General features: G+C 46.5%; 1 protein-coding gene across 2 annotated transcripts in view; it reads left to right on the top strand.

Annotated features, from left to right (window-relative positions):
• The window catches only part of PXYLP1 (2-phosphoxylose phosphatase 1), a 62,967-nt gene that overhangs the window by 17,977 nt on the left and 20,768 nt on the right, over window positions 1-24,222 (top strand). For both annotated transcript variants that reach the window (XM_008008911.3, XM_073023556.1), the window contains exon 2: window positions 10,402-10,533. In XM_008008911.3, coding sequence (XP_008007102.1) covers window positions 10,455-10,533 — 79 coding nt within the window. In that variant the 5' untranslated portion in view covers window positions 10,402-10,454. The remainder of the gene's footprint in view (window positions 1-10,401; window positions 10,534-24,222) is intronic.

The raw sequence follows: 24,222 nt of genomic DNA, 5'->3' as shown, positions 1-24,222 counted from the left end.
AGGGATTTAAAAATACTAAATCTGCAGATTATCAGCCTCAAATCCTTGTAGGAAAAAAATGGTAGGTAAATAATTAATGCTGCCTATTTTAAAAACATGTAAAATATGAAACAAAAGGTCTGTTAGTGGAACACGTACAGTCCGTAGGCTGCAGGAGGCTGCGCTGCTGTTTGTCACTGCTGAATTACACCTGAGCAAACCAGCACTGATGTTTTTTAAACATATAATTATGACTGTATGTGTTTTGATTACTGGATTTGAAAAGTTCTGGTACTGTCATCAGATAACTGTGTTTGAGAATACTCTTTCAGAATAATTGTGCATGTTGTCACACTTTCTCCAGTTGTGAGTTGTTGCAGCCATCCCCTTGCTCACTTATTCCTAACAGAGCCCTGACTCTATTCAGGCCTCTGCCCATTCTATCCCTGCATGGGCCTCTGCCAGGAGATGCATCCTGATTGGTTCCACCCAGTTGTTGTGTCCATTCCCAGTGTCAGTGATTGGTTTGGGTGTGGGCAGGTGACACACGTCAGCCAGTGAGATGCGATGGGCAGCCTGGGGGAGGGGTTTCTGGGGAAGGCTTCTTTGCTTCTAGTAGAGATGAACAGAGTTATCCCTTCTGCCTTCGCCCATGGCTGAGTATGGTTGTGATGCCTGGCAGTGTGGCTGCCAGCTTGCGACCCTGAGAGAAGCCAGCCTAGTAAGAGGACAGACATGGAAAGCTCTTGGCTTCCAGCTGATGCTTGGAGTTACTGAATCAACTAGCCTTGGAGCTGCTGTCCTAATACTATGGCTTGTCATGTGAGAATGTGGATGAGTCTCTTTGCTTGCTAGGGTTTTCTGTTATCTGCAGCCAAGCCATCTTTATAGATACGTGAATTATTTAAGATAAAACAAAAACTAAAGTGCAAAAAGAACAAAGGTGACCACGACAGTGTCTCATATCATATCTAAGAGTGGTATTCAGCCTGGTCAGTGACGAGATTTTCTGCCTAATGCAGCTTGTGAACGCCTGAGCACTTGCTCATTACACCTCCAGAAGGGAGCCCCATAAAGAGTGCCAGCATTCTGCTAACAGCAAGTTCTAGATCGGATATTGGTTTGTCTGCTTAAACAGAAGTGAAATAACAATGGATTAAAATGCTGTGAGATTAATTTCTGTCTCCCCAAACGATTTGAGCTGGAAGGAAATCAAGGAGTGGGTGGCCTTGCCCCTTGGGGACATCTAGGGTCCATCTCTGTCATCTGCTAGGATGTTGCTTCCATCTGCATGGTGAAAGTTGCTCCTCATCATTTCAGTGTTTCAGAGCCTGGAATAGGAGAAAAAAGGTCAGGATGGGCTGGGGCAGGCAGCCTCCTTTTGATCTGGAATGGCCATATTATGTCCAATCACGACTCATTGGAAGAACTTCATCACATCACTACAACCAGTTACAAGGGAGTCTAGGAAATATTCTCTTTAGCTGGATGGTCATGTATCCAGCTAAAATCCAGAGGGCTCTGTTCATAAGGGGAAGGAAGGAATAGACACCTGTGGCAATTAGAAGCATCTGCCATATAGTGTGTCTGCTACAGTGAAGAAGAACGTGACAAGGGCAGATTGCTGGGTACCATTCTGAATGTGAAGGAAGGGTTTCAGCCACGCAGGCCAACCTCCCTGAGCAGCTTGGGGCCTTTTGCCCCTCTGACCTGCCCTGGCCTCTCTTCAGGTCAACCAAGGGGTTTGAAGCAGATGGTATTTAAAACCTCTTCAACCTCTGACTTTCTCTGGCATGGTCCAGTGGAGATTCTATTTCTAGAGTTGGGGAGAGGGAGAAAAGACAAGGGAGAAGTAGGGTAAGTAGCTCACATGTGGCAGGTGGGTATTAAAACCATCAGCAAAATCACTGCTAATACTTACTGAGAGCTTATCAGAGGCTAGGCACTGTACTGTGTTCCTTACATATCTTAACCCCGTGAGTCCCTCCCTACACAACCTATGAAATGGGCCCCCTGATTGCTCTCACTTCATAGACGAGGAAACTGTGGCTCATTCTCAGGTAGAGCAGGGCTCTAGACCCAGCCAGCTAACCCTTGGGCCCATGCACTTAACAACCTATTGTGGGTATGACTGGGAAATGAGGTGGGATTTGTGGGGTGTGGCCAGATCATAACAGGTCCTTAAAGCAGGGCAAAGAACATTGGTTTTGGTGCTGCCCTTTATTCAGGGCCTGCTTCAGGATCAATCTGCAGCACTGATCAGCACACCCCCTGTGTGAGTCTATTTTGTGTTGTAAAGGAATACCCAAGACTGGGTAATTTAAAAAGAAAAGAAATTATTTGGTTCACAGTTATGCAGGCTGTAAGAAGCGTAGTGCCAACATCTGTTTCTGCTGAGGCCTCAGGAAGCTTACAGTCACGGTGAAAGGCAAAGGGGGAGCCAGTGTATCACATGGTGAGAGCGCGAGCAAGAGAGAGAAGAGGAGGTCCCAGGCTTCTTATAACCAGCTCTCACATGAACTAACAGAGCTAGAGCTCACTCACCACCAAGAGGACAGCACCAAGCCATTCACGAGGGATCCACTCCCATGACCCAAACACCTCCCACTAGGCCCCCTACAGCACTGGGGATCACACGTCAACATGAGATTTGGAGGGGACACACATCCAAACCATATCACCACCTCAGCTCCCCACTGGCTCCCCCCACAGCCAAGAGGTGGCTGTTGCCACTCCACATCACATCTGGGCATGACAGTGACACAGGTCAAATCACCCTCACCACCCTAGGGTAGAAGACAGGCTGCTTTTCAGGAGGAGACCCCCAGGTGAGAGAGGTGCCTGGGAGGGTCTGTGGTGCGGCAACGTGCAGAATGTTCCAGGGGAGCCACGCCTCATGACTATTAAATATCCTTCAATATGTTGCTCCTGCTGAGAGGGGCAGGGAGGCCTCTGGGCCTGCTCCTGTCCAGTATTCCCCAAGGAGGCCAGGTGCTGGGAGGAGATAGGACCCTGGCCCTAGAAAATAACGGCAGGTCCATGAAGTGGGCCTGTCTTTCAAGCTGGCCTGCCTGGTAGAGCGGATCCTGCAATCAGACCCCTTTTCCGGCTCCATCCTACAGCTCAGTCAGCTTAGTGTCCAGAGGGCACTCCAGGGAGGGAGTGAGAATCAGTGAGTGCGTTGTCTGGTCCCACTGATGGTAGGACACCTTGAGATGAGTGGGGAAGCTGGCCTGGGTAGAGGGCTGTGGGTGCTGGGCCAGGCAAGCCCTCCCCTTGGAGAAGCAGACCCAGACATGGCAGGGGCGCCCCAGCTCCACCTGTGTGGCCTCTGGGCAGCCAGCTTTCTCTAGACACAACACTTCCCTGCGTGTATCAATGTTCGATGTATCATCTCCCTTCTCTGGCTCCTTTTACAACCCAATACTTCCCCACCACCTTTAACACCATCCCTTGAGTTCATTCTGTTTTCCTAAAATTCAGTCACAGATGCACCAACACCAAACTGCTCTTTGAGATGGAGTTCCGGCATTGCCACTTCAGAAAACCAATCTGCCGTATCCTAGCCTGGATGCAGTCTTCTTTCTTCCTGACAGCACTGGTTTGATAGAGCCCAGTGATCTGTGTACTCCCTACTTCCCTCACCAGACTCTACACTTCTTTTTTTAAAAAAACTTCTGGAAACTTTTCTAAAAAAACACGTTTAACTTCCGACATACACAGAAGCAGAGAGGGGCAGATAATGAACCCTCAAGGATCTGTCACCCTGCTTCAACTATTGTCACCATTTTGCCAATCTTATTTCATCTATTCCCCTTGACATTTTTATCTCCTCTGGAATATATAGATTATATATATATATAACTTATATATAATCTATATTATTTATAACACATAATATGTATAACTAATATATTAGCTGTGTATATTATATATAATATATAAATTATAAATATATATATAATTTTTTTTTTCGAGATGAAGTTTCTCCTTGTCACCCAGGCTGGAATGCATGGCACGATCTCGGCTCACAGCAACCTCCACCTCCGGGGCTCAAGTGATTCTCATGCCTCAGCCTCCTGAATATCTGGGATTACAAGTGTATACCACCATGCCCGGCTAATTTTTTGTATTTTTAGTAGAGATGTGGTTTTGCTATGTTGGCCAGGCTGATCTTGAACTCCTGTCCTCAAGTGATCTGCCTGCCACAGTCTCCCAAAGTACTGGGATTACAGGCGTGAGCCACCACTCCTGGCCCCTCTGGAATATTTTAAAGCAAGTCCTGGGTCTTGTATCATTTCTCCCATAAATACTTTAGTGCCTTTCAGCTGGGACCCTCCATATGACAAAAATTGTGTCCTGTATTCTGTGTCCTGTGTTCTTACCACTTAGAATAGTGCCTGGCACCTACTGGCTCTCAGGAAATGTTATCTTGAATTGACAGAATGAATGAATGAGTGCGTGAACTGGCTTCAGCTTTTAGAAATGAGCCTGCAAATTAAGTGGAGAACTCTGGAATGTGAATAACTGCTGTGAACTCACAGCCCCTTCATCCCAGGTGCCTTCCTGAGGTTTCCAGGAGGCTCTGGAATCTGCCCATCTTCATCAGACTTCAAGGCTGATTTTTCTTAGGCAAGCATCTTTGATTTTGCAATTAAACTCCATTTTGATGTGACCTTGGAGAGGGAGAACTATTAAGATATAGCTTTTACCTTTGCTTGACTCATATTTTGTTCACAATTGCAGACTTGAAGGGTTTTTTTTTTTTTTAAAATTATAGTGCTGTATTTACTTAGGCCAAAATGATTCTGACCAAAAAAATCAACGTGTAGAATATATCTGAAGCATTTTCTTTAATACTATATTTCTATTCTTGGTAATGGTATTTTAACTGCACAAATGAAAGGTAATTGTACATTTTCTTTCTAGCAGTTGTGGTCATGTTTAAAACCTTAAATTCTGTACGCCTTGAAGGAGAGCCTGAACCAGAGTTTATCACTAGATGTGGTGTTTTCAACTCTTACAAGGTAAAAAATAGGCCAAGGCTTGGGCTCTGGAACTCTCTGGTGGTAGAATAGTAGCTTGTAAAAATGCCTTTGACATGTTCTTTTTTTCCTTTTAATTCAGAAATGGTATTCATCATAATGTAATGGAAACTGCTTATTAACTAGTACTATATTTCAAAATTGTATTCTAAAATCTTTTCTTTCACAGCTCAAACTTGTAATAAGGTTGAATTGAATTAGCTGGGTTTTCTGTTTTTTGTTTTGTTCTTCTGTTTCATCACGAATTCAGAGTACTACTTCAATTTCTAGGTTTAAGGTATTTTTACCATTAGCCAGGCATGATGGCGGGTGCCTGTAGTCCCAGCTACTTGGGAGGCAAAGGCAGGAGAATGACATGAACCTGGGAGGCGGAGCTTGCAGTGAGCCGAGATCGTGCCACTGCACTCCAGCCTGGGCAACAGAGTGAGCCTCTGTCTCAAAAAAAAAAAAAAAAAGATATTTTTACCACATGGTTTTAGCACAGGGGACTGGAGGTGTGCCCAACAGACATGTGATGACTGACAACTATTTTATGTTCAACCTGGACATAAACAGTCATTTACACAGAAGTATTTGTGTGAATTGGATTTGGTCATGATGCGATATTGAGCCAAGAGCATCTTTTCCACAGAAGGTGATGGGACTTGAGAGATGTTTGGAGATTAGAAGATGTGGGAGCTGTAATCCCATAGCATCTCACCCTGCCGATGCAGCAGGGACTCTTCCTGTGGATCTTATTTTTAGGGCTGTGAGCAAGCAGGCTGTGGGGGTTCTGCTCTGGGCTCAGAATCCTGGCTGTCGCCTGGCATGACTTGTATGAGTCTCACCGGGTGTCTTAAGGAGCTGCCGTAGACCCCAGGGGTAGACGCAGAGCTTCTATGGAAAGAAGTGCAGGAAGGTGGCAGGAAGGAAACCAAGGACTGCGTGACTTCTTGAGTGGCTGCAGGAGACTCCTACCTACGTGGATATGGAAAGGGGGAAAGGGAGCTCTGGAAAACTCAGGCTAGAGATTGGACCACAGTGCCAGAAAGATCCAGTTGACTGGTGCCTCATCCTCTTGGGGTGGGGCCCAACAGAAGCTGAGGCAGATGCTCCAGGCTGGAAAACCTAGGGCAAGGCAGGGACACAACAGCTGAGTCAGCCCCCGGGAAGGCTAACAGTGGCAGAGGAGACATGAACATGGTTGCAGACATGGCTGCCTACCCTAATGGATGGGATGGGGCCAGTGGCGAGGATTTGAAAGCAGAGCCACAGCATGGAGCAGAAGCAATAGTTGAGGGAAAAGGGTGAATGCTTGTGTTTAGATTGTGGTATAGGTGTCTGTGTGATTCTTCCAGAGCGTGGAAGTCAGGCATAGTACATATCTGCTCAACAGCAGGCCTCTGCCTGTTATGAGATTTGCTACCCACCACCACCTGCTCTTTTGTCTCTTATCCTCAGTCTTATTTAAAAAGCAGGATCCTGCAGCTCAGAGAAGGGTAGCCAGTTGTCCAGACACACAGAAAATAAGCAGCAGAGCGAGGAATTGAACACAGATCTGCCCATCTCTGGAGCCTCGTCCTTTACACCACATTAGGGCTCCTTTCAGTCTCTTCCACTGAAGTATCCCCAGCGAAGAAACACCCACAGCAGCAGAACTATGCACTCCACTTCGTATATTGGACACACACACATATACACACACACACACCCCTACTCTTTGGGGTCCTAGCTTCAGCTGCAAACTTCTTCAAATCCATGCGAATTTTGGATTCTATCATCATTATTTAGCCATTTTAAAAAACCAAGACTAAAGTATGGTCATTATTTTCAAGTTTTCAAGTGAAATGGGCTCCAAAAGAAGGCATGTGTTTATCCTGGGGTTTGGTGTTCCTCTGGCCAGGCTGTGTACATACCCTTAGGGCTGTGATCACACCAGACTAGTCCCTAGCACAAGTAGAAATAACCAAAATGCTGACCATGGCAGAGGCTGTCAGAGGAGAGTCAGAAGTGGGAGGGTGCAGACCCCAGAGAGTATCAAGGAGAAACGGTGGATGTTCCCACTGTTCAGCAAATGAAAAGTCACAGATAGGTGGGGATGTCAGCAGTGCAGACTAGAAGCAGTCAGGCAGTTACACGATCCCTGCCATCTGGTTAACCTATTTAAATCTAAAACTAAATATAGCTTCTTTCCCAAAAAGCACTCCGCATATTAAAGAACATAGACAAGATGGAGATTTTCATGTCGTGCCTACAGATGAGGATATTGAGATCTAGATCCTGGCTTAGAATTTCCTGGTGAAGATGCAAGGCATTTCCTGTTTATTCTATTGGTTAGCTTTTGCTTTGTATGAAACTCCCAAAACTTACTGGCTTAAAATAGCAACCATTATATTTGCTTGTAATTCTGGGGACTGGCCATGCAGTTCTTTTAGTCTGGGCAGACCCCTGATAACCATCTGCTGGTGGTGTGGCTGGAGCAGGGTGGTCTGGGATGGCCTCATTCACAGGTGTGGTGACAGCAAACTGTCACCACAGTTTGTTTGAAGGGAGCATCAGCTAGGACGGCTTACCTTGGCTCCATGTGGTCTCTCATGCCCCAGCAGTCTGGCCTAGGGTCTTCACATGGTAGCAAGTGTTGCAAAAGTAGCAAAGGAAGACAAACCCCAGTGCATAAGTACTTTTCAAGTCCCTGCTTGCAACACATTTGCTGTTGTCCCATGGTCAAAACAGGTTCCTCGACCAAGCCAAAAGTCAGTATAGGAAAAGACCGAGTAAGCCCATGGATACAAAGGGCATGAAAAAATTGGGGGCTGTTACTGCAACAACTTACCATGCTATACAACTGAGACTTATAGCAAGTAGCCACTGTTTCCACCGAATGCCCGCCTGAAGACAACTCTAAACCATACAGTGGCTAATCCCATGTGAAAAGGCAGTGTTGGCTGGGTGCAGTGGCTCACACCTGTAATCCCACCACTTTGGGAGGCTAAGGCAGGCGGATCACCTGAGGTCAGGAGTTCGAGACCAGCCTAGCCAATGTGGTGAAACCCTGTCTCTACTAAAAATACAAAAATTAGCCGGGTATGGTGGTGGGCACCTGTATTCCCACCTACTCCGGAGGCTGAGGCAGGAGAATCACTTGAACCCAGGATGCGGAGGTTGCAGTGATCCAAGATCACACCACTGCACTTCAGCCTGGACTATAAGAGCGAAACTCTGTCTCAAAAAAAAAAAAAGAAAGAAAGAAGAAAAGGTAGTATCAAGTGAGACCATAGGAAACATGCTTAGCTGTTCTATTGGCCTCTCCCGCCAGTCAGGGAAGGGGAAATCCCTTAAGAGCATGGAAGCAGGAAGTGGTTGAGGGACAAGACCTGACCCAGCAACAGAAACAAGGCCCTCCCTTCCCACATGCAAATGCAGGGCAACCAGCAGGCAGGTCGGCCTCTGAGGTGATGACACAAAAGACACCACGCGGCATCAGAAACCAGAGGTGAGTGATTCCCCAGGGCCAGCACAGTGGCTTCCCAGTCCCGGAGTGAGAGGCCTGAAGACAAGATTTGTGCCAGAGCTGCGGAGGGAGGGATGTGCAGGAGAACACATGTACGTGTAGTACTGAGCTTGGAGGCACTGACTCTTGGTTAAGGATAGTGACTCGGGGACAGAAGCGTTTCCCTCAATCTCTTCCTTTCCATCTTGGGCCTGGGAGAATGGCTCCCACAAAGAAGGGTGGGAAGAAGAAAGGCCATTCCGCCATTAACCAGATGGTGACCTGAAAATACACCATCAATATTCACAAGCATATTCAAGAAGCATATTGAAGAAGGGGCTTCAAGAAGGTGCCTCTCCAGCACTCAGAGAGATTGAAGGGGAGGGGGAGTTCAGATGTGCACATTGATACCAGGTTCAACAAAGCTGTCTGGGCCAGAGGACTAAGGCACATCCCATTCCATCATGCGCGGCTATCCAGGAAACATAATGAGGATGAAGATTCAACAAACAAGCTCTATATTTGGTTACCTATACCTGTTACCACATTCAAAAATCTAGTCATTATGGATGAGAACTAACTGCTGGTTGTCAAATATGCTAAATAGAGTTGTAAAACCACAAAATCAATAAATAAAATGAAATTGGGATCTATTTGTTAACAAAGATACTGGTTGCTGGACACACAGGTGCAATCATAAGGTACAAGTGTATTTTCATCAATCTGTTAGCAAATGTTCTCTTTTGGTAGAAAGTCTGACAGGTCCCTTAAACAAGTGGGTTTTCAAAGTCACCTTCTGGGCCCTTGGGGGAGGAGGTGGGAGGCAAGGGGCTCCGGGAGTCTGGTTCCTGCTTCATTCTCAAAAGATGTGCTTTTCATAGTACAGCTTATTGAGATAGGATTCACCCCAGGTGTACAGCTCAATGGCTGTATTCAGTTATATTCACAGTTATGCAACCCTCACATATTAGCAGATGAGCTTTTATCTGATTTTGTCTATCTGGTCTCTGAAGGAGATTATATTTGAATGGGGAAAAGATTCAAGTTTGAAATTACTGTTACAATCTAACTGTAGTTTAAGAACCTTTTCTAAAGGAACTATGGTTTGCAAGTTCTCTTTAAAATCCCAAAGAGACCCAGGAAAGAAACTTGACTTCTAAAACTGATAGAGTAAAAGTTATAGTAGTCATTCATTTTTTTTCTTTTTTTCACAGAAGGGACTTTTAGGGCTTTATTCAGCTTTTTTAAAAAGTCCTTTTGCACACTTCTAATGTGGTTAGGGGAATTTTGAATAGGCAGGACGAGGCTTCCAGAAGACCCATCCATACAGCTGAAATAGGCTTAGTGGTCCAGGATGAAAGGTGGTCTCAATTAGCAGATGGAGCCAGTCAGTGTAGGAGCAAATCCTTTTGCACACCCAAACCATCCCCCAAGGAATTACTGTAGGACATGTTGCAAGGATTGTTGTTCAGATTAACAATTACAATTAAAGAAGACCAAGATCATTTCAACAGAATGTCCATCAAAAAACGTTGAAGATGTAAAGGTTAAAGGTCACAGCAAGATGAGTCCATGTGAAGATTTCCCTCATTGTCCGGTACACTGTAAATACTCAGTAAACATCCTTTGTGTTTTTCCTTGAGAAAGTCATGTCTGTAAAATATCTCATTCCCTGTTGGTGTCAGATAAACAAAGCATTCATGAACTGGTTTTCTCCTACTAACTTGAAGGGAGCATTCTCGCTTGGGCTTATTTGGGGGCACAGACTAATCATGGAGCATGCTGTTGTTCTCCGGCTAGACATGCATGCTTCCCTGCCAGGGGACTGGGCTAATCAGATTATTTTCAGTTGACAAATTTGGTTTTCCATCTCTAAACACTCATTTATCACCTCTGCTTTATTCACAGGACATGTTCCCGATTTGAGGTGAAACCATGAAGAGAAAATAGAATACTTAATAATGCTTTTCCGCAACCGCTTCTTGCTGCTGCTGGCCCTGGCTGCGCTGCTGGCCTTTGTGAGCCTCAGCCTGCAGTTCTGTGAGTAGAGCCGGGCACGGCAGGTCGTGGGAGGGTAGGGGCTTCGTAGGAAACAAGGAGGCCCCAAAGCCTTGTTTTATAAATGAACAACGAAGTCTTTTTATTGTTGGCGCTCACACTGGCCAGTTGCAAGGAGGGACCCTAAACCACCGAGCAGTGTGCTGTGTGCTCTTTTGACTTTTGCATGAATTCCTGAACTGCCTGGTTATTCCCAGATTTTTTGTTCAGATTCCCCAGATGGAGACGCTGAATGGCCCTGCTTGACTTATGCTGAGCTACACAGAGCAGAGGTGTTTGGCCCTTTGGGTTCTTGAAAGTTGGGTGTCTGTTTAGCGTTCCGTCAGCCGCGGGGCTGGAGTTGTTTGGGGGAGGGTGGGGAGATTAGGTCACTAGTATCAAACCCACCCCACAGGCAGCAGGGGCTGCATGGGAAATCCCCTGTGACGAGACAGTCGCACTCTGATAAAGCCAGGCCATGGGCCTCACCATGCAGCATCCTCCACTGAGATTCCTAAGCTCAGGCCAGGCCCCAAATCTGTGCACATTACAGTTCACCTAAGAGTGGCTGTTCTCAGACACAGATCTGGCCCCAGGATCTCCTTAGTGACAACCCCTCAGTGGTGGCCCGTGGTCTTCTGGGAGGCCCCTTGCCCTCCTGTGGCCCCTCTCTGCTTCTTCTGTGCTCAGATCCTGGTGCTCCTTTGCCAAGAGCGTTCTCCTCCTCACCCCTCTCATCCTTTCCCTTTCAGCCCTTGCCTCTTCTCCTCTAGGACCCTTCCGGCAATCCTTAAGGGTTTGGTGCTTCTTTTATATACATTAGGATACCCTGAATCCTTGAACCTGTTTCCCTCCCTCCTTCCCTTCCTTCCTTCCTCCCCCTCTCTTTTTTGAAATAGGGTCTTACTCTGTTGCCCAGGCTGAAGTGCAGCAGCACGATCACAGCTCATTGCAGACTCAACATCTGAGTTTAGGAGTTTAGGTAATCCTCCCACCTCAGCTTCCTGGGTAGCTAGGACTGGAGGCGTGCACCACCACACCTAGCTAATTTTTTGTATTTTTGTAGAGACAGGGTTTCACCATGTTGCCCAAGCTGGTCTTAAACTCCTGACCTCAAGTGAGAACATAAGTGTTACGTAAGCATAAATCTGTGCATTATGAATTACTGCCATTTTTTACAGCACAATAATAAGCAACCAATAAAGCAATGAAATAAATGGAGCAATTAAACTCCATTTCTAGAGAAATGAGGAAATTCTAAAGTCACAATTTACCTAGAAGGAGAAGAGCAGTAAGAACGTCAGCCTCCCAAAGTTCTGGTATTACAGGCGTGAACCACTATACCCAGCCCCCTCCTTTCACTAACCATGCACTATTATAATTTTCAGTTCTTGTGTCTTTTCCTTCTACCAGATTGTCTGCTTGTTGAGAGCAGGACCACATCCTGTTTCTCTCTGTATCCCAGGAACCAGCACTGCCCAGCACATAGCAATATTTTGTAAATGTCTGCTGAATGCATTAATCCATGCCTGCTCTAAAAAGCAGACGGACCCTGATTTTCTTTCCTTCTGTTGCTGTGTATTTGAAGCTGAGAAAACATCTGTGCGAGGCCAGGAATTGTGTGGTCGCTGTCACCTGCCTTCTCTCCATTTAACCACCTCACCTTGATGGGTGGGAGACAAGCAGTTGGCACCCACACCACTCAGGACAGCTGCGTGAGGAGCGGCACTTCTGTTGCAGTTTGAATGATGGAAAGAAGGGCAGGTGGCTGGGTGAGAGGAATGTTATGAGTGCACAGAGGAACATGGGGAAGGCTTGGCTCTAGGAGAAGGTGGTTTCAGGAGAGGAGGCTTTGAGGAAGTTTCCCTGATTCACTTCCAATTGTGACATATTCCTATGCACATGCATATGACAGGCTATTTCTAATAGTAAAGAGAATTAAAAATTCTCATTTTATCCTTCCAGAATTAGAAAAGAGGTCAAAAGAAGGTGGGTATCAGAAGTTTAAAAATATTCCATATGGCAAATGAATTGTAAAATATGAATCATTTCCAAAAAGTGTGGTAAGATTTTCAGTAGTTTAATTGTTTATAAATTTTCGTTAAAAATTTTCCATCCTTTGGTTGGAGAGGTAGGATGTTACAATCAACCCTGATTTTATTTTGAGAGGCTGACAGGTTCTGAGACATGAGTGTGTGTTACTTGTGTTTGTGGCATTTCTCTTGCATGAGGTGGTTTCCACGTCACTGAATTGGCCTGTGTGTTTTGCTTATATAACTCTTCTGAAAGTACCTTCTGTTTTAGGACAGCCAATTTTCAGCCATACTTTTTTAAGGAAAATTTTGCAGGGTAAATTAGCCTGGCTGGGTCTGAGCTCTTTATTCTTGGATACGTTGGAGATCGGAAAGATATTAAGATATGGACGTTCTTACTGCTCTTCTTCTTTTAGGTAAACCGTAACTTTGGAATTTCCCCATTTCTATAGAAATGAGTTTAATTGCTCCATTTATTTAATTGCTTTGTTGGTTGCTTAGTATTACGCTGTAAGAAACGGCACTAATTCATAACGCGCAGGTTTACGCTTATATACCACTTATGTTCTCATTCTTATCCTAAAATATGTGGACTTTTTCTTTACCATTTCTTCTTATTTTTGAATACCAAATTAGCACATATAACTATTTTAAGTAACATATTTGAGACAACTAAGTATAACTTGGTTTTCTCATGCTTTAAGTAAAGAGTATGGCTTTGTTATCTGAAATGATCATATATTTTATTTGGTCTTGTTGGTAGTTTTCTTCTTCTGATGTTTTGAATATGAAAAAGAAATAGCCCAGGATACGATTTAAAAATCAGATTGCTTAAATAAGTATGTCTTCCTCTGGAAACAGAAAGTATATAGTGAACCCACATACATTTATTAAGTGCTTATGTGTGTTTGACATTTTTCTACACTGTGGAGGTGGAGGTAGTAAGGAAATACAGAAAAGATTAAGATACAGTTCATAGTTTCTCAAAATATGTTCATCTTAAATGGTGCTCATGACTTGCTATATGCTAGTAGTCTTTAATAAAAATAATTCCATTTATGTTTTCAGGTCTTTAATGTTTTGTGTTTGGAAGGTGAAACATTCTGAAATTTCTGATGTTTGAATTGTAGAAGGGAACAGGCAAGGCATAGATATTTTTAGTTATTGTGGTTAAAATATGTACAAGTGGAAAAACAACTTCAAATTAAAGGACTCCTTTAGTGCAACAAGGAAAGACTGTCAGGATGTGAAGGCTTAGGAATCGTGAGTTATGTTTCTGCTTTTTATGCTCATTTGTAATCATTCACTTCCTTCCTTGGCCGTTGCATTTTCTTAATGCTGATGTTATGCTCATTTCTCCATGTTCTGACCACCACTCCCAAAATGGTGGTGTGACAGGAGCACGCAGGCTCTAGAATCATAATTGCAATGTCAGCTTCCCTGCTAAGCGACTGTGTGTCCTGTTTCTTCTTCTATAAAATAGAGTTAATTATTGCTGTTTTGCAAGGTTGCTGTGAGAACAGAGATGTTATGGGAAAACCCTTGGCTCATGGAAGCATAGCCAACGTAAACCCTTTAAGCAAGCCAGCGCAGAGTTCCGTCATAGTGCACCATCATCAGAAACCAGGGCTTCTGGTGTTCTAGAAGTTGCCAGAGCTTATGTTACTTCAGCCACTTGGTGGGGAAACCTTTTGAAATAGATCACACATGTATTTGTTTTTAATCAGAGTGCGTTGGCCATGATGGGGTTAATTTATACTGAGCACTTGGCACCCATATCTGGGGTTTCCCTCTTGGGCAAGGCCCCGATTGGCCAGAGCAGAGTCGAAGGGAATGCTCACGGTGAATTGGAGATTCAGATTCCCAGTGGGAAAAGAGGACAAGAGGAGGGCTAACCTGCAAAAATGAGAGTGAGGGTTGTCGTCAGTATCTGAAGGGCCCTCTCTGCAAGAGGAGGTGAACGTGGAGACACATTTCAGTTAAGCATATGGTAGAACTTGCTAACAGTCAGTGCCACGCAGAGGTGGAACGGAGAGTGTGTTCTCCGTCACTGGACTCTGCAAGCCCTGGAGGGCTGCTCTTTGAAGAGTGAAGTATTGGACAGGTCATTGAGTCTGATCCCATTTAAAGTCTCTTTAAACCCTGAGGTTTGATGAATTTTATCTTTTCTCATTGATCCAGTTCCATGAGTATGTGACACTTTGTTCTTTAGCAAATGTTCTTTAGTTTCCACTGTGTGTTAGGCCCCAGGCTGAGAGTTTAATCTCTCATGGGCCCCGGGGAGTTCTTTGTCCAGTGGAAAAGAATCATAAGCAGACACCCTGGAATACCAGGTGCTGTGTGCTGGGACGGGTAAGAGGCAGCAGCACAGTGGGGTCAGAAAGAACATGGGCTCTGGAGCCAGACTGCCTGGATCAAATCCTTGTCCTGTCGCTTACCAGCTATGTGACCTCAGGCAACTTCTTTACCCTCTCTGTGCCTTGATTTCCCCATCTGTAAAATGGGGACAATGATAGTTCCTATTTCATGGGGTTGGCAAAGGATTCAGCAAGCTAATATTTATAAAACACCTGGAACAGTACCTGGCACATAGTAATCACTACGTATGTGTTTGTTAAACAAATGAATTAGAGATCATTTATGGAAGGGTAGTATGAGAGACTAGAGCACAGGAACCCAATCCATCTCGGAGTTGGGGAGGACCCCCTAAAAGAGGTGGCATCTGAGTTCATCCTTTAAGGAAAGCAGGAGTGGTCAAGGAGGCAGTTGAGTACAGGTGCTCCTGGCCAAATGTGCAAAGACAGAGTAAGAGAACAGGCCCAGGTGAGTCACCTGTAGGTAACTGTGAAGTTGGAACGAAGTCTGGGACCCACCTCCTATCACTATACTATTCCTGAGGCTGTGAGGAGCCACTGAAGACAGGAAGATACCATCAGATTTGTGTCTTGGAAAGACTACAGTCCAGCACAGTGTTTTCAAAAGCACCTTCATCAGAGGCACCTGGGAAGCTTGTCAAAATGCATGTTCCAAAACCAAAAAAAAAGCACATTTTGTGCCCTTTCTTACAGTATCAGAATCTTGGTGGTAGCGGAACCCAGAAATCTGCATCTTTAACAGACTCCCTGGGTGAGTCTAATGCACACAAAATCTAAGAACTGCCAGTTCAGAGGCTGGTGGAAAGGATGATGCTGGGAGGCACCTCGGAGGCTGTTTTGCTCATCTAGTAGCAAGCTGAGGGTGGCCCCAGTGAAGGTATTGACCCTGAAAGGAAGAAGCAAAGCCAAGAGACGTCATGGTGGTTCTGTGGGACTCTAGCTAATTGAGTGGTGTTGTGGGGCTAGGATGCTGGGGTCGAGGACTCTACCACGGCACCCAGGAGTCTGGCTCGGGCAGTTCAGTAGACACTTCCTTCATGCATGCATTCATTCACATAAATGTCTCATCTCCTTCTGGGATAAGTCTGCCAAATGTGGAAGTAAATTCTCAGAACACAGACTGGGAAGTCAACCATGTGGGGCTAGTGGCTCCCTGGGTCTGAAGGGAGAGGCCAACGGAAAGTGCTCAGAGCGAGAAGGGAAGTGGGACAGGGCCCAGGCAGCAGGACAAGCTGGGGGCAGAGCAGGAAAGAGACCAGGCTGGGAGGAGTCATTGAAGGGCATGGACATCACTGGAGGTAGCCAACAGGCCCAGTGGATGCAGTGTCCTGCCTAAGAGTGGACCTGACAGTCTGAGGCCTGTAAGAGACCTGTCAGAAGCCACCATCTGGGGACTTTGTATTCCCTGCTGGTGAAGCCCTTGTTTCTGGACGACCAGGGCTCCTTGGAGCAGTGGAAGCTGCTCCAGACCAACAGCCTGTGAACTTGTTTTGTTTGGCCCAACCCCTGTTTTTAGATTTTTAAATTTATTTACCAGTGTTTTAAAACTAGGCAATTTCATGTAAACTTCCAGCCCCTCTTTGAAAAACCAGACTCTCCAGCAACCTGAGGCCCACAGTGCATTACAGGGGCTGCTGGCAGGAGCCAGGCAGCTGAGCCAGGTCTGTCTCCCTGGGCAGGGGTCGTGCTCTCCTGGTCGCCACAGCGCCCACCTGCCTAGTCCCTCTCAGCTTCTGAATGTGTGCCCTGTGGTGCAGATGGAAGAGAGAGCCGAAGAAGAAAATCTGGGCAGACAGAGGACAAGGGGCTATGAAGGAGACAGAACAGCAGCAGCCAGGGGGTGGCCTGCGGACAGGAGTGGTCTGGAAGCCAAGGGGGCAACCTGCTTAGAAGTTCTCAGGTGGGGAGCTGAGGAGGCCCGCTTAGCCAGCTCTGTCTGTGTGAGAGAGGGAGAGATGGAGGGGAGAGAGGGAGAGACAGGGGGGAGAGGGCGAGACGGGGGAGAAAGGGAGAGACGGGGGAAGGGGGGAGAGAGATGGAGAGACAGGGGAAGGAAAGAGGGAGAGACGGAGGGGAAAGAGAGAGAGACGGGGGGGACGGGGAGAGAGAAAGAGCGTGCATAGTTTCCCTGGGAACTCTCCACCTGCAGAGCTATCATGTTTCCTGTGGCCCGGATCCCCTATATCCCCTTCCTTTTTCTGTGCTGCTTTTCGGTCTGATATCTGCTAAGAAAGAAAACAACAATGCTTGATAAAACAGTGAGTACATTATCATAGAACTGCCTCTGAGTAGGCAAGCGAAGAGCCCTGACAGGTGCCAGGGTGCTGTGACACCTTCCTAAGGGGTTCAGACCCTCGTGTCCTCAGTCCTGCTCACTCTTGTAGATGGCCATTAGCATTTGTGGTTTCGCCTCTTTGCAGAGACCCCTGAGATCTGTAGTACATGGTGACAGTGACTCTACTGAGGCACACATCTGGATGAAAGTAGCGGGAAGTGAGGTGCTCAGCTGCTGAGGAAGCCAGGTCCTGCCACACAGCCAGGGGAGGTGGTTGTCCTCTGTTCTTTGTCCTGTGTACGTTCAATGGAGAAAAGCACAGAGTGGTATGTTTGAATCTGGGGATGTGTGAAGATCTCAGTATGCTTCATGGAAAAGGTTTGGGGATGCAAGCCCTTAGAATGCCCAGGGTCTAACGTACTGTGTCCTCTATTCTAAAAGCCCCAGTGTGCTTCCTCCTGGGCTTTTATTATGTTGAGCTGGAGACAAAAAGTATGAGAAATTGAAAGTGAAAGTTTACAGTTTCAACCTAAGAGTTCTGTCATATCGCCATCTCATCACTGTGACCAAAGTTTTAAATTTTGTATTTTTAAATTAATTTTGGTCCTTTTCTTAAAGATTTTACTTTTTGTGTAATTTCTGGGAGTTTTAATTTTGCTTTTCCTCAGAACACTTTATGTCCAGTTGTCACATAGAGTTAAATATCTACAGGTGAAAAAAAAAAAAAAACCACCATAGATGAGTGACAAAATTAAATCTGACAAATAAGCTACTGTCACAATTTCTTAAGCTCATGTTGTAGATGCATTGGAGTGAGAAAGTGAGAGTATCATGTAGCAGGTTCTTCTGCAAGCTGAGAATGGACACATTTATGTCTGTAGGTCATTTCTAGTTTTCTTTCAGGGTGGAGCTAGATAGAAAGGGAGGCCTCACCCCCTCCCTCCCTCCTTCCTTCCCTCCCTCTCTGTCTCCCTCCCTCTCTCCCTTTCTCCCTCTCTCCCTCCTTCCCTCTCTCCCTTTCTCCCTTCTTCCCTTCCTTCTTCTTAGTTCCTTATCTTAAAGAAGTTCTTATCAATAATTAGATGAGGGGATAGAGATACCTGTTTAAAGATGTTTACTGCAGCATCATTTGTAATAGGAAACAAAGGAGAAGGCAACCAACTTGTACAACAGTAAATACCCCATTACCTCATGATCACGTAGACCTGTCTCTATTGACTTGGAAGGTTGTGCGTAATATATTAAATTTAAAAATAGTACCTTTATATGGGGGGGGGGGGAGAGAGAGAGAGAGAGAGTGTGTGTGTGTGTGTGTGTGTGTGTATCTTGAGTCAGCAAGAGCAAATACTAGCATGGCTAGTTAGTAAAAATAGAAAGCATCAGTAGAAGTATTCAGTGAATTCAGGAGAGTGCCTGTAGATCTCCAAGATCCACTGAAGAGATGAACAGAATAGAAAGCCACAGGATTTACATAGCTGTACCCACTGCAGGGAGAGCACGAGGCCAGCTGGAGTCTGACAGGCAGAGTGTGCACCCGCTGAGCCAAGCCACCCAGCACAGACCCCACTCACTCCCTGTTGTCTTGGCAACAGGGCTCTGGCCCCATGCTGATGACATTAAAAGGAGGAAGCCCACCTTGAAATGAAGTGAATACTGATCAGAGGCAGAGCCCTGTCACGTACTAGCAGCCTCACTTTGCGAAAGGGAAGAAAGAGGCTGATCTAAAAGAGGCTACAAGGGCAGAATCTGAATCCTGTACACGAGGGTGAAATAGGGCAGGCACCTGGGAGAGAGCTCTGGGACTCCCTTACCATCCTAACCTCACTACCATCCTGCCCTCCTGCCAGTGTGGCTGCCACACACACTGCAGATGCACTGTGCCTCAGAGCCGTAGCTCAGGGGTAGGTTCAGGTGGGAGAGGATGGGGAGGTGGGTGGGATGCGTGACCCCTCTCTAGGATTTACCTGGCTGGAGCTTCGGCATCACCTCTTGCCTCTCTTTGCATTTCTCTTTTCCCTGTGTCATCCGAGGGGCTGGACTCCACTGGCCAGGGGTCTGCCTGTCCACACCAGCCCTAGGTATCTACCAGAGGGTGGGGCAGCTCTTGTGGGATGTCCAGATGCCTGAGAGTACAGGCCCCACCCTGGGCCACATTCTCTCTTTCCTTGAGGTGGCCTCCCCAAAGCCCCTCACCTGCCTGGCTGTCTCTTTTGAGCCTTTACAGAGAAGGCAGACAACACACCCACCCTCAAGGACAGGTTGCTGGTTTGGTGGCCTCAGTAGGTTGCAGACCTTTGAGACACAGGAAACTTATTTGCTCCTCTGGGGAGAGAGAGCAATGTCCTTGGGCCTTAGTGACCATCCATCACCATTCCCACCAGAGCAGGGACAGAAGCACATGTTTAGCCACTGGCAGGGCACATGGATACTTAAATACACTAAAATATTCCTTGGGGTTCTCTGGGTGGTAGGATTTATGGGTGATTTTCCTTTTCTTTTTATACTTTAGTGTTGAATGGCTATTTTAGGATGAATTCGTGTTTTTATGAAGCCTGAAGATCCCTTTTTATTTTGAAAAAAGAAAATGTGTTCATCTCTTCTTTAGTGTTGAAATTGAAAACCTGTTTCCAGGTACATTGTGTTCTTAGCCTGAACCCATGGACTTCTGCGTTGTCCCATGGGGTTTCAGGGGTCCAGTAAACCCCCAGAAGTCAAATTCACAAGACTGTATTTAAGGTACTCTTTCAGAGATAAGGATCAATAGTTTTTATCAGATTCTCAAAGATGAGGGTCATAACCTTCATGACCCAAAAAGGTTAAGGAGACAGGTTCTTTTCATGGTTCTTTTTGGAGGCCTGTCCTGGAAATCTCTTATTTCTAGCTTCTGTCTTGATGTGGAGTCTGGTGTTGGCATCATCTAATCCAATGGCCCTGTTAGGGTAAGGCCACTTACCAGCAGCTCCCAGAAGAGTGTGGGGTTTCCCCAACCCTCTGAGAGGCTGCAACTGGGGCTCAAGCCAAGGCCATAGGGGAGCCCCCCATGCCCTAGCAATGGGTGGACTTAGGTCCCGGAGGCAAATGTCAGAGGAAAGGGTCAGGGAGGGAGGAGATAGAGCTTGCAAATAGCCCAGGGAGCAGAGCTCCAGGCTGATAGGATATGCCCAGCCCTGAATTCTGCTGGAGTTCTCTGGCTCCCTAAATGCTACCAGGCGTATCAGAAGCACATAATAAATTCTTACCTTGGCCGGGCGCGGTGGCTCAAGCCTGTAATCCCAGCACTTTGGGAGGCCGAGACGGGCGGATCACGAGGTCAGGAGATCGAGACCATCCTGGCTAACACGGTGAAACCCCGTCTCTACTAAAAAATACAAAAAACTAGCCGGGCGTGGTGGCGGTGCCTGTAGTCCCAGCTACTCGGGAGGCTGAGGCAGGAGAATGGCGTAAACCCGGGAGGCGGAGCTTGCAGTGAGCTGAGATCCGGCCACTGCACTCCAGCCTGGGCGACAGAGCCAGACTCCGTCTCAAAAAAGAAAAAAAAAAAAAAAAAAAAAAAAATTCTTACCTAATGTGGTTCACCATGAGGCAACATTAAGAATGAGGAAAACAAGAAAGGTTGGTGTATTGCAGCTCAAAGTGGATAGATCAAAATGGGAAAAGCGGATTCAACTGTTTGATCAATCTCATTTATATAAAACCAAGTGTCTCAAAGTCTACGAATGTGGGCTTGACTTCCCCCATTTCACCTGTATAACATGATTCCCACTCTGGCCTTTAAAAGCATGATGAGAGGCAGATAACAACTGTGGGCTCTTCATTGTGGTTCTGGTTTTCATTTGACAGTTACTTTTAAAATTCAGTACAGGTTAGAGACAGGGTGGACATTTAAGATAATTTAGTGGGTTGAGGAGCACTAAGGGAATTGTGGGAATTGACAGAGCAAGTCATTATTCCTTGGCAGACCAGTGAAGGAGGGAGAGAATTCAAGAGACTTTCGGTTTATTTGAGGGAGAAAATTGGAGAAATTAGGTGGCAGGACTGGGGGTGTTTTAGCTTATGAGAAGGCACTATCTCAGATAGGCTGAATGTATTTAAGGGAGCCAGAAAAGCTGCTAAAATTGGAGTGGCCGAGAGGAGAAGGGAGATTGGCTGGTTGTGCTTTTGTGAAGGGGTGGACACAGGGGTTTAATAATATCCCTTCCAGATCCCAAGTTGAAGGGAGTGCCTTTTAAGAGCCTGCAAGAAACAGGAATAATCACATCCAGGGGATGGATGCAGAAAATAGCATTCATTCATTCATTCATTTATAAGATGGGGTCTCACTCTGTCACCCAGGCTGGAATGCAGTAGTGTGATCAGGGCGCTCTACAGCCCCAAATTCCTGAGCTCAAGCGATCCTCCTGCCTCAGTCCCCCGAGTAGCTGGAACTCTAGGCATGCACCACCATGTCCCGCTCACCTTTTTAAAAATTGAAAATAGCATTTATTGATTCCTTACCAGAATCCATTCACAGGTGGTATCTCATCATCATTGTTACCACCCTGATCTGTAGGTATCATCACCTTCATTTGACAGAAGAAAGAAATGAGGCACAGAGAGCAGGGATACTTGCCCCAGGTCACACAGCTAGGAGGTAACAGAGCCAGGGCATGAACTCACATCTTTGTAATACTATAGCTCATTTGCAGCCCCCAGCCCCAGGCTACCTCCCTGCATTCAGAACCGTGGTAGCAGGGGCAACCGAGGACGGACTTCAGTGGAGTTCCAAGGAAAAAGTGACTATGATCCCCTAAGGAAGTGACTAGCCCAGTGCTGAAGTCCCAAAAAGGACAAGGCAGACCCTGGAGCTAGGAAGGTAGAAAACAGATAGTGGAGGTGGACCTTGGCCCCGAGAGGTTCTTTGCTGGTGTCGTCAGTGGGGTGACTTGTGTGGCAGGTGAGCCCACAGCAATGGAGACAGAGCTGAGCCAACACTTTAGCCTCATGATGCTCACATTTCCCGGGAAACTCTGGGTCCCTGATACCCAGCTGTAATCTGCCAGGTGTCTGTGTAATCAGGTGATTTGGCTGTCACACAGCATGGGGATGGCAGGAGGGAGGGGTTTGGAAGCCATCTGAGTGCCACTGCAGAAGTGTCTTCCACATGGGACAGCCTGTCTTTCCCAGAAAAGTCCCTTATTGGCACAGCTGCCTAGAGTCAGATCCCCATCCCTGGGCTAGTTAGCACGGTGGAGACATGGTCCTGGAGGAGCAGCATGACACCCCCCACCGGGCCATGGGGTTGGCCTGAGAAGAGGAGCTGCTCCCAAAGGAGGATGGGTCTGTCTCCACAGAAGGAAGTGGGAAGAGATGAGCTGACCTAGGGATGGGGCCCTTCCTTGTGCTCCATTAAAGTCAGTTTCAAGGCACCTGTGAGGAGCTTGCATACAGCAGTTTCCTAAGGCACGAAGAAGGCCACGTATGCAGGTAGATTTCTGTCCTTGGCCCTATCCCAGAGCCTTGGTATAGGGAGGTGACCTGAAGATCAGGGAGGTTGGCTTGGCACCCTATGGGAAAGAAACTGGTGTGTCCTTGTGCAAGTCAAAGTAACTCCCAGATAATGAGCTAGCAGCAGATGCTTGGCTGTAACTTTATCTGCTGCCCCTATGGGTTGTTGAGTTTCAGGGATAACTAAGGTGCCCTGAGGTTCAAAGGCCAGACAGGGGCTTGTGGCCTAGCAACCTGTGCTCTTATGATCTGACTCTGACCCTGACCTTTTCCCTCCTTTTTTCTATTCTATGGGGACCATCAATGGAATAAACAAAAATCAAAATGAGCAAATCATCGTTAGATGAAACATGTCTCTAGACAAGTTTCTAGTGTTGGCTGCTAACCAAAGTCTAATTGATTAGGTCATGTTTTGCTTAAAGCTGTTATCGACCCTTCCTGGGCTCTCTAGAGGGACAGAACTCATGGGCTCAGAACTCATGGGCTCTCTAGAGGGATATATATACATATGTATATATATATATATATGGGAGTTTATTAAGCATTAACTCACATGATCACAAGGTCCCACAATAGGCCATCTGCAGGCTGGGGAGCAAGGAGAGCCAGTCCGAGCTCCAAAACTGAAGAACTTGGAGTCCGACGTTCAAGGGCAGGATGCATCCAGCACGGGAGAAAGATGTAGGTGGGAGGCTAGGCCAGCCTCTCTATTCATATTTTTCTGCCTGCTTATATTCCAGCTGCATTGGCAGCTGGTTAGACTGTGCCCACCCAGATGAAGGGTGGGTCTGCCTTCCCCAGCCCACTGACTCAAATGTTAATCTCCTTTGGCAACACCCTCACAGGCACACCAAGGAGCAATACTTTGTGTTCTTCAACCCAATCAAGTTGACGCCCAGTATTAGCCATCATCTCTGGTAACTTCCCAATATTTCCTTTGTATCCATATCTTCACTGCATCATTTCCATACCTGCACGCCCCAACCAGCAACCAGGGAGTGCAGGGAGCCCCGCGACTGAGAAGGCTATTTTCTCCTTATGGTCCATGTGCTTTCTCCCCTGCTTTTCTTAGTTAATGTCTGACTGTCCCCCACAACTGGATTGTAAACCCGGTGAGGGCAGAGACCTTGTCCATTTTATTCTCTGAAGAACCCCCAGCATGTGCTGCATGCATGTTGGATGGCCGGATGGACAGATGCATGAATACCGAGCTTAGTGGGTGAGCAGGCCTGGGCTTACAGGCTGCAGGACTTTGGGTAACTCCCTTGACCTGCCTCTGCCTGAGGTCTACTATCTGGCTGATGGATACAACTCTAGGTTGAGATCCGAAGCTGGGAAAAGCAGAGAGAGGATCAGTTTGGCTTGCATACTAGCTATAGCTATGGGACTGTTTACTAGTAATACACACGGAGTCATCCACTGTGCGTTTGGGAGATGGGGTAGGGAAGGGTAATGGGAAGGGAGCCTGCATGGGATAGCATCTGGTTGTTTCACTCATGATTCTAAGAAATTTGTTGGTTGCTTT

Source organism: Chlorocebus sabaeus, chromosome 15, assembly GCF_047675955.1.
Source record: "Chlorocebus sabaeus isolate Y175 chromosome 15, mChlSab1.0.hap1, whole genome shotgun sequence".
Classification (NCBI taxonomy): Eukaryota; Metazoa; Chordata; class Mammalia; order Primates; family Cercopithecidae; genus Chlorocebus; species Chlorocebus sabaeus.
The sequence above is the reverse complement of the archived record's forward strand: the minus strand, read 5'-3'. Positions and strand labels throughout refer to the sequence as shown.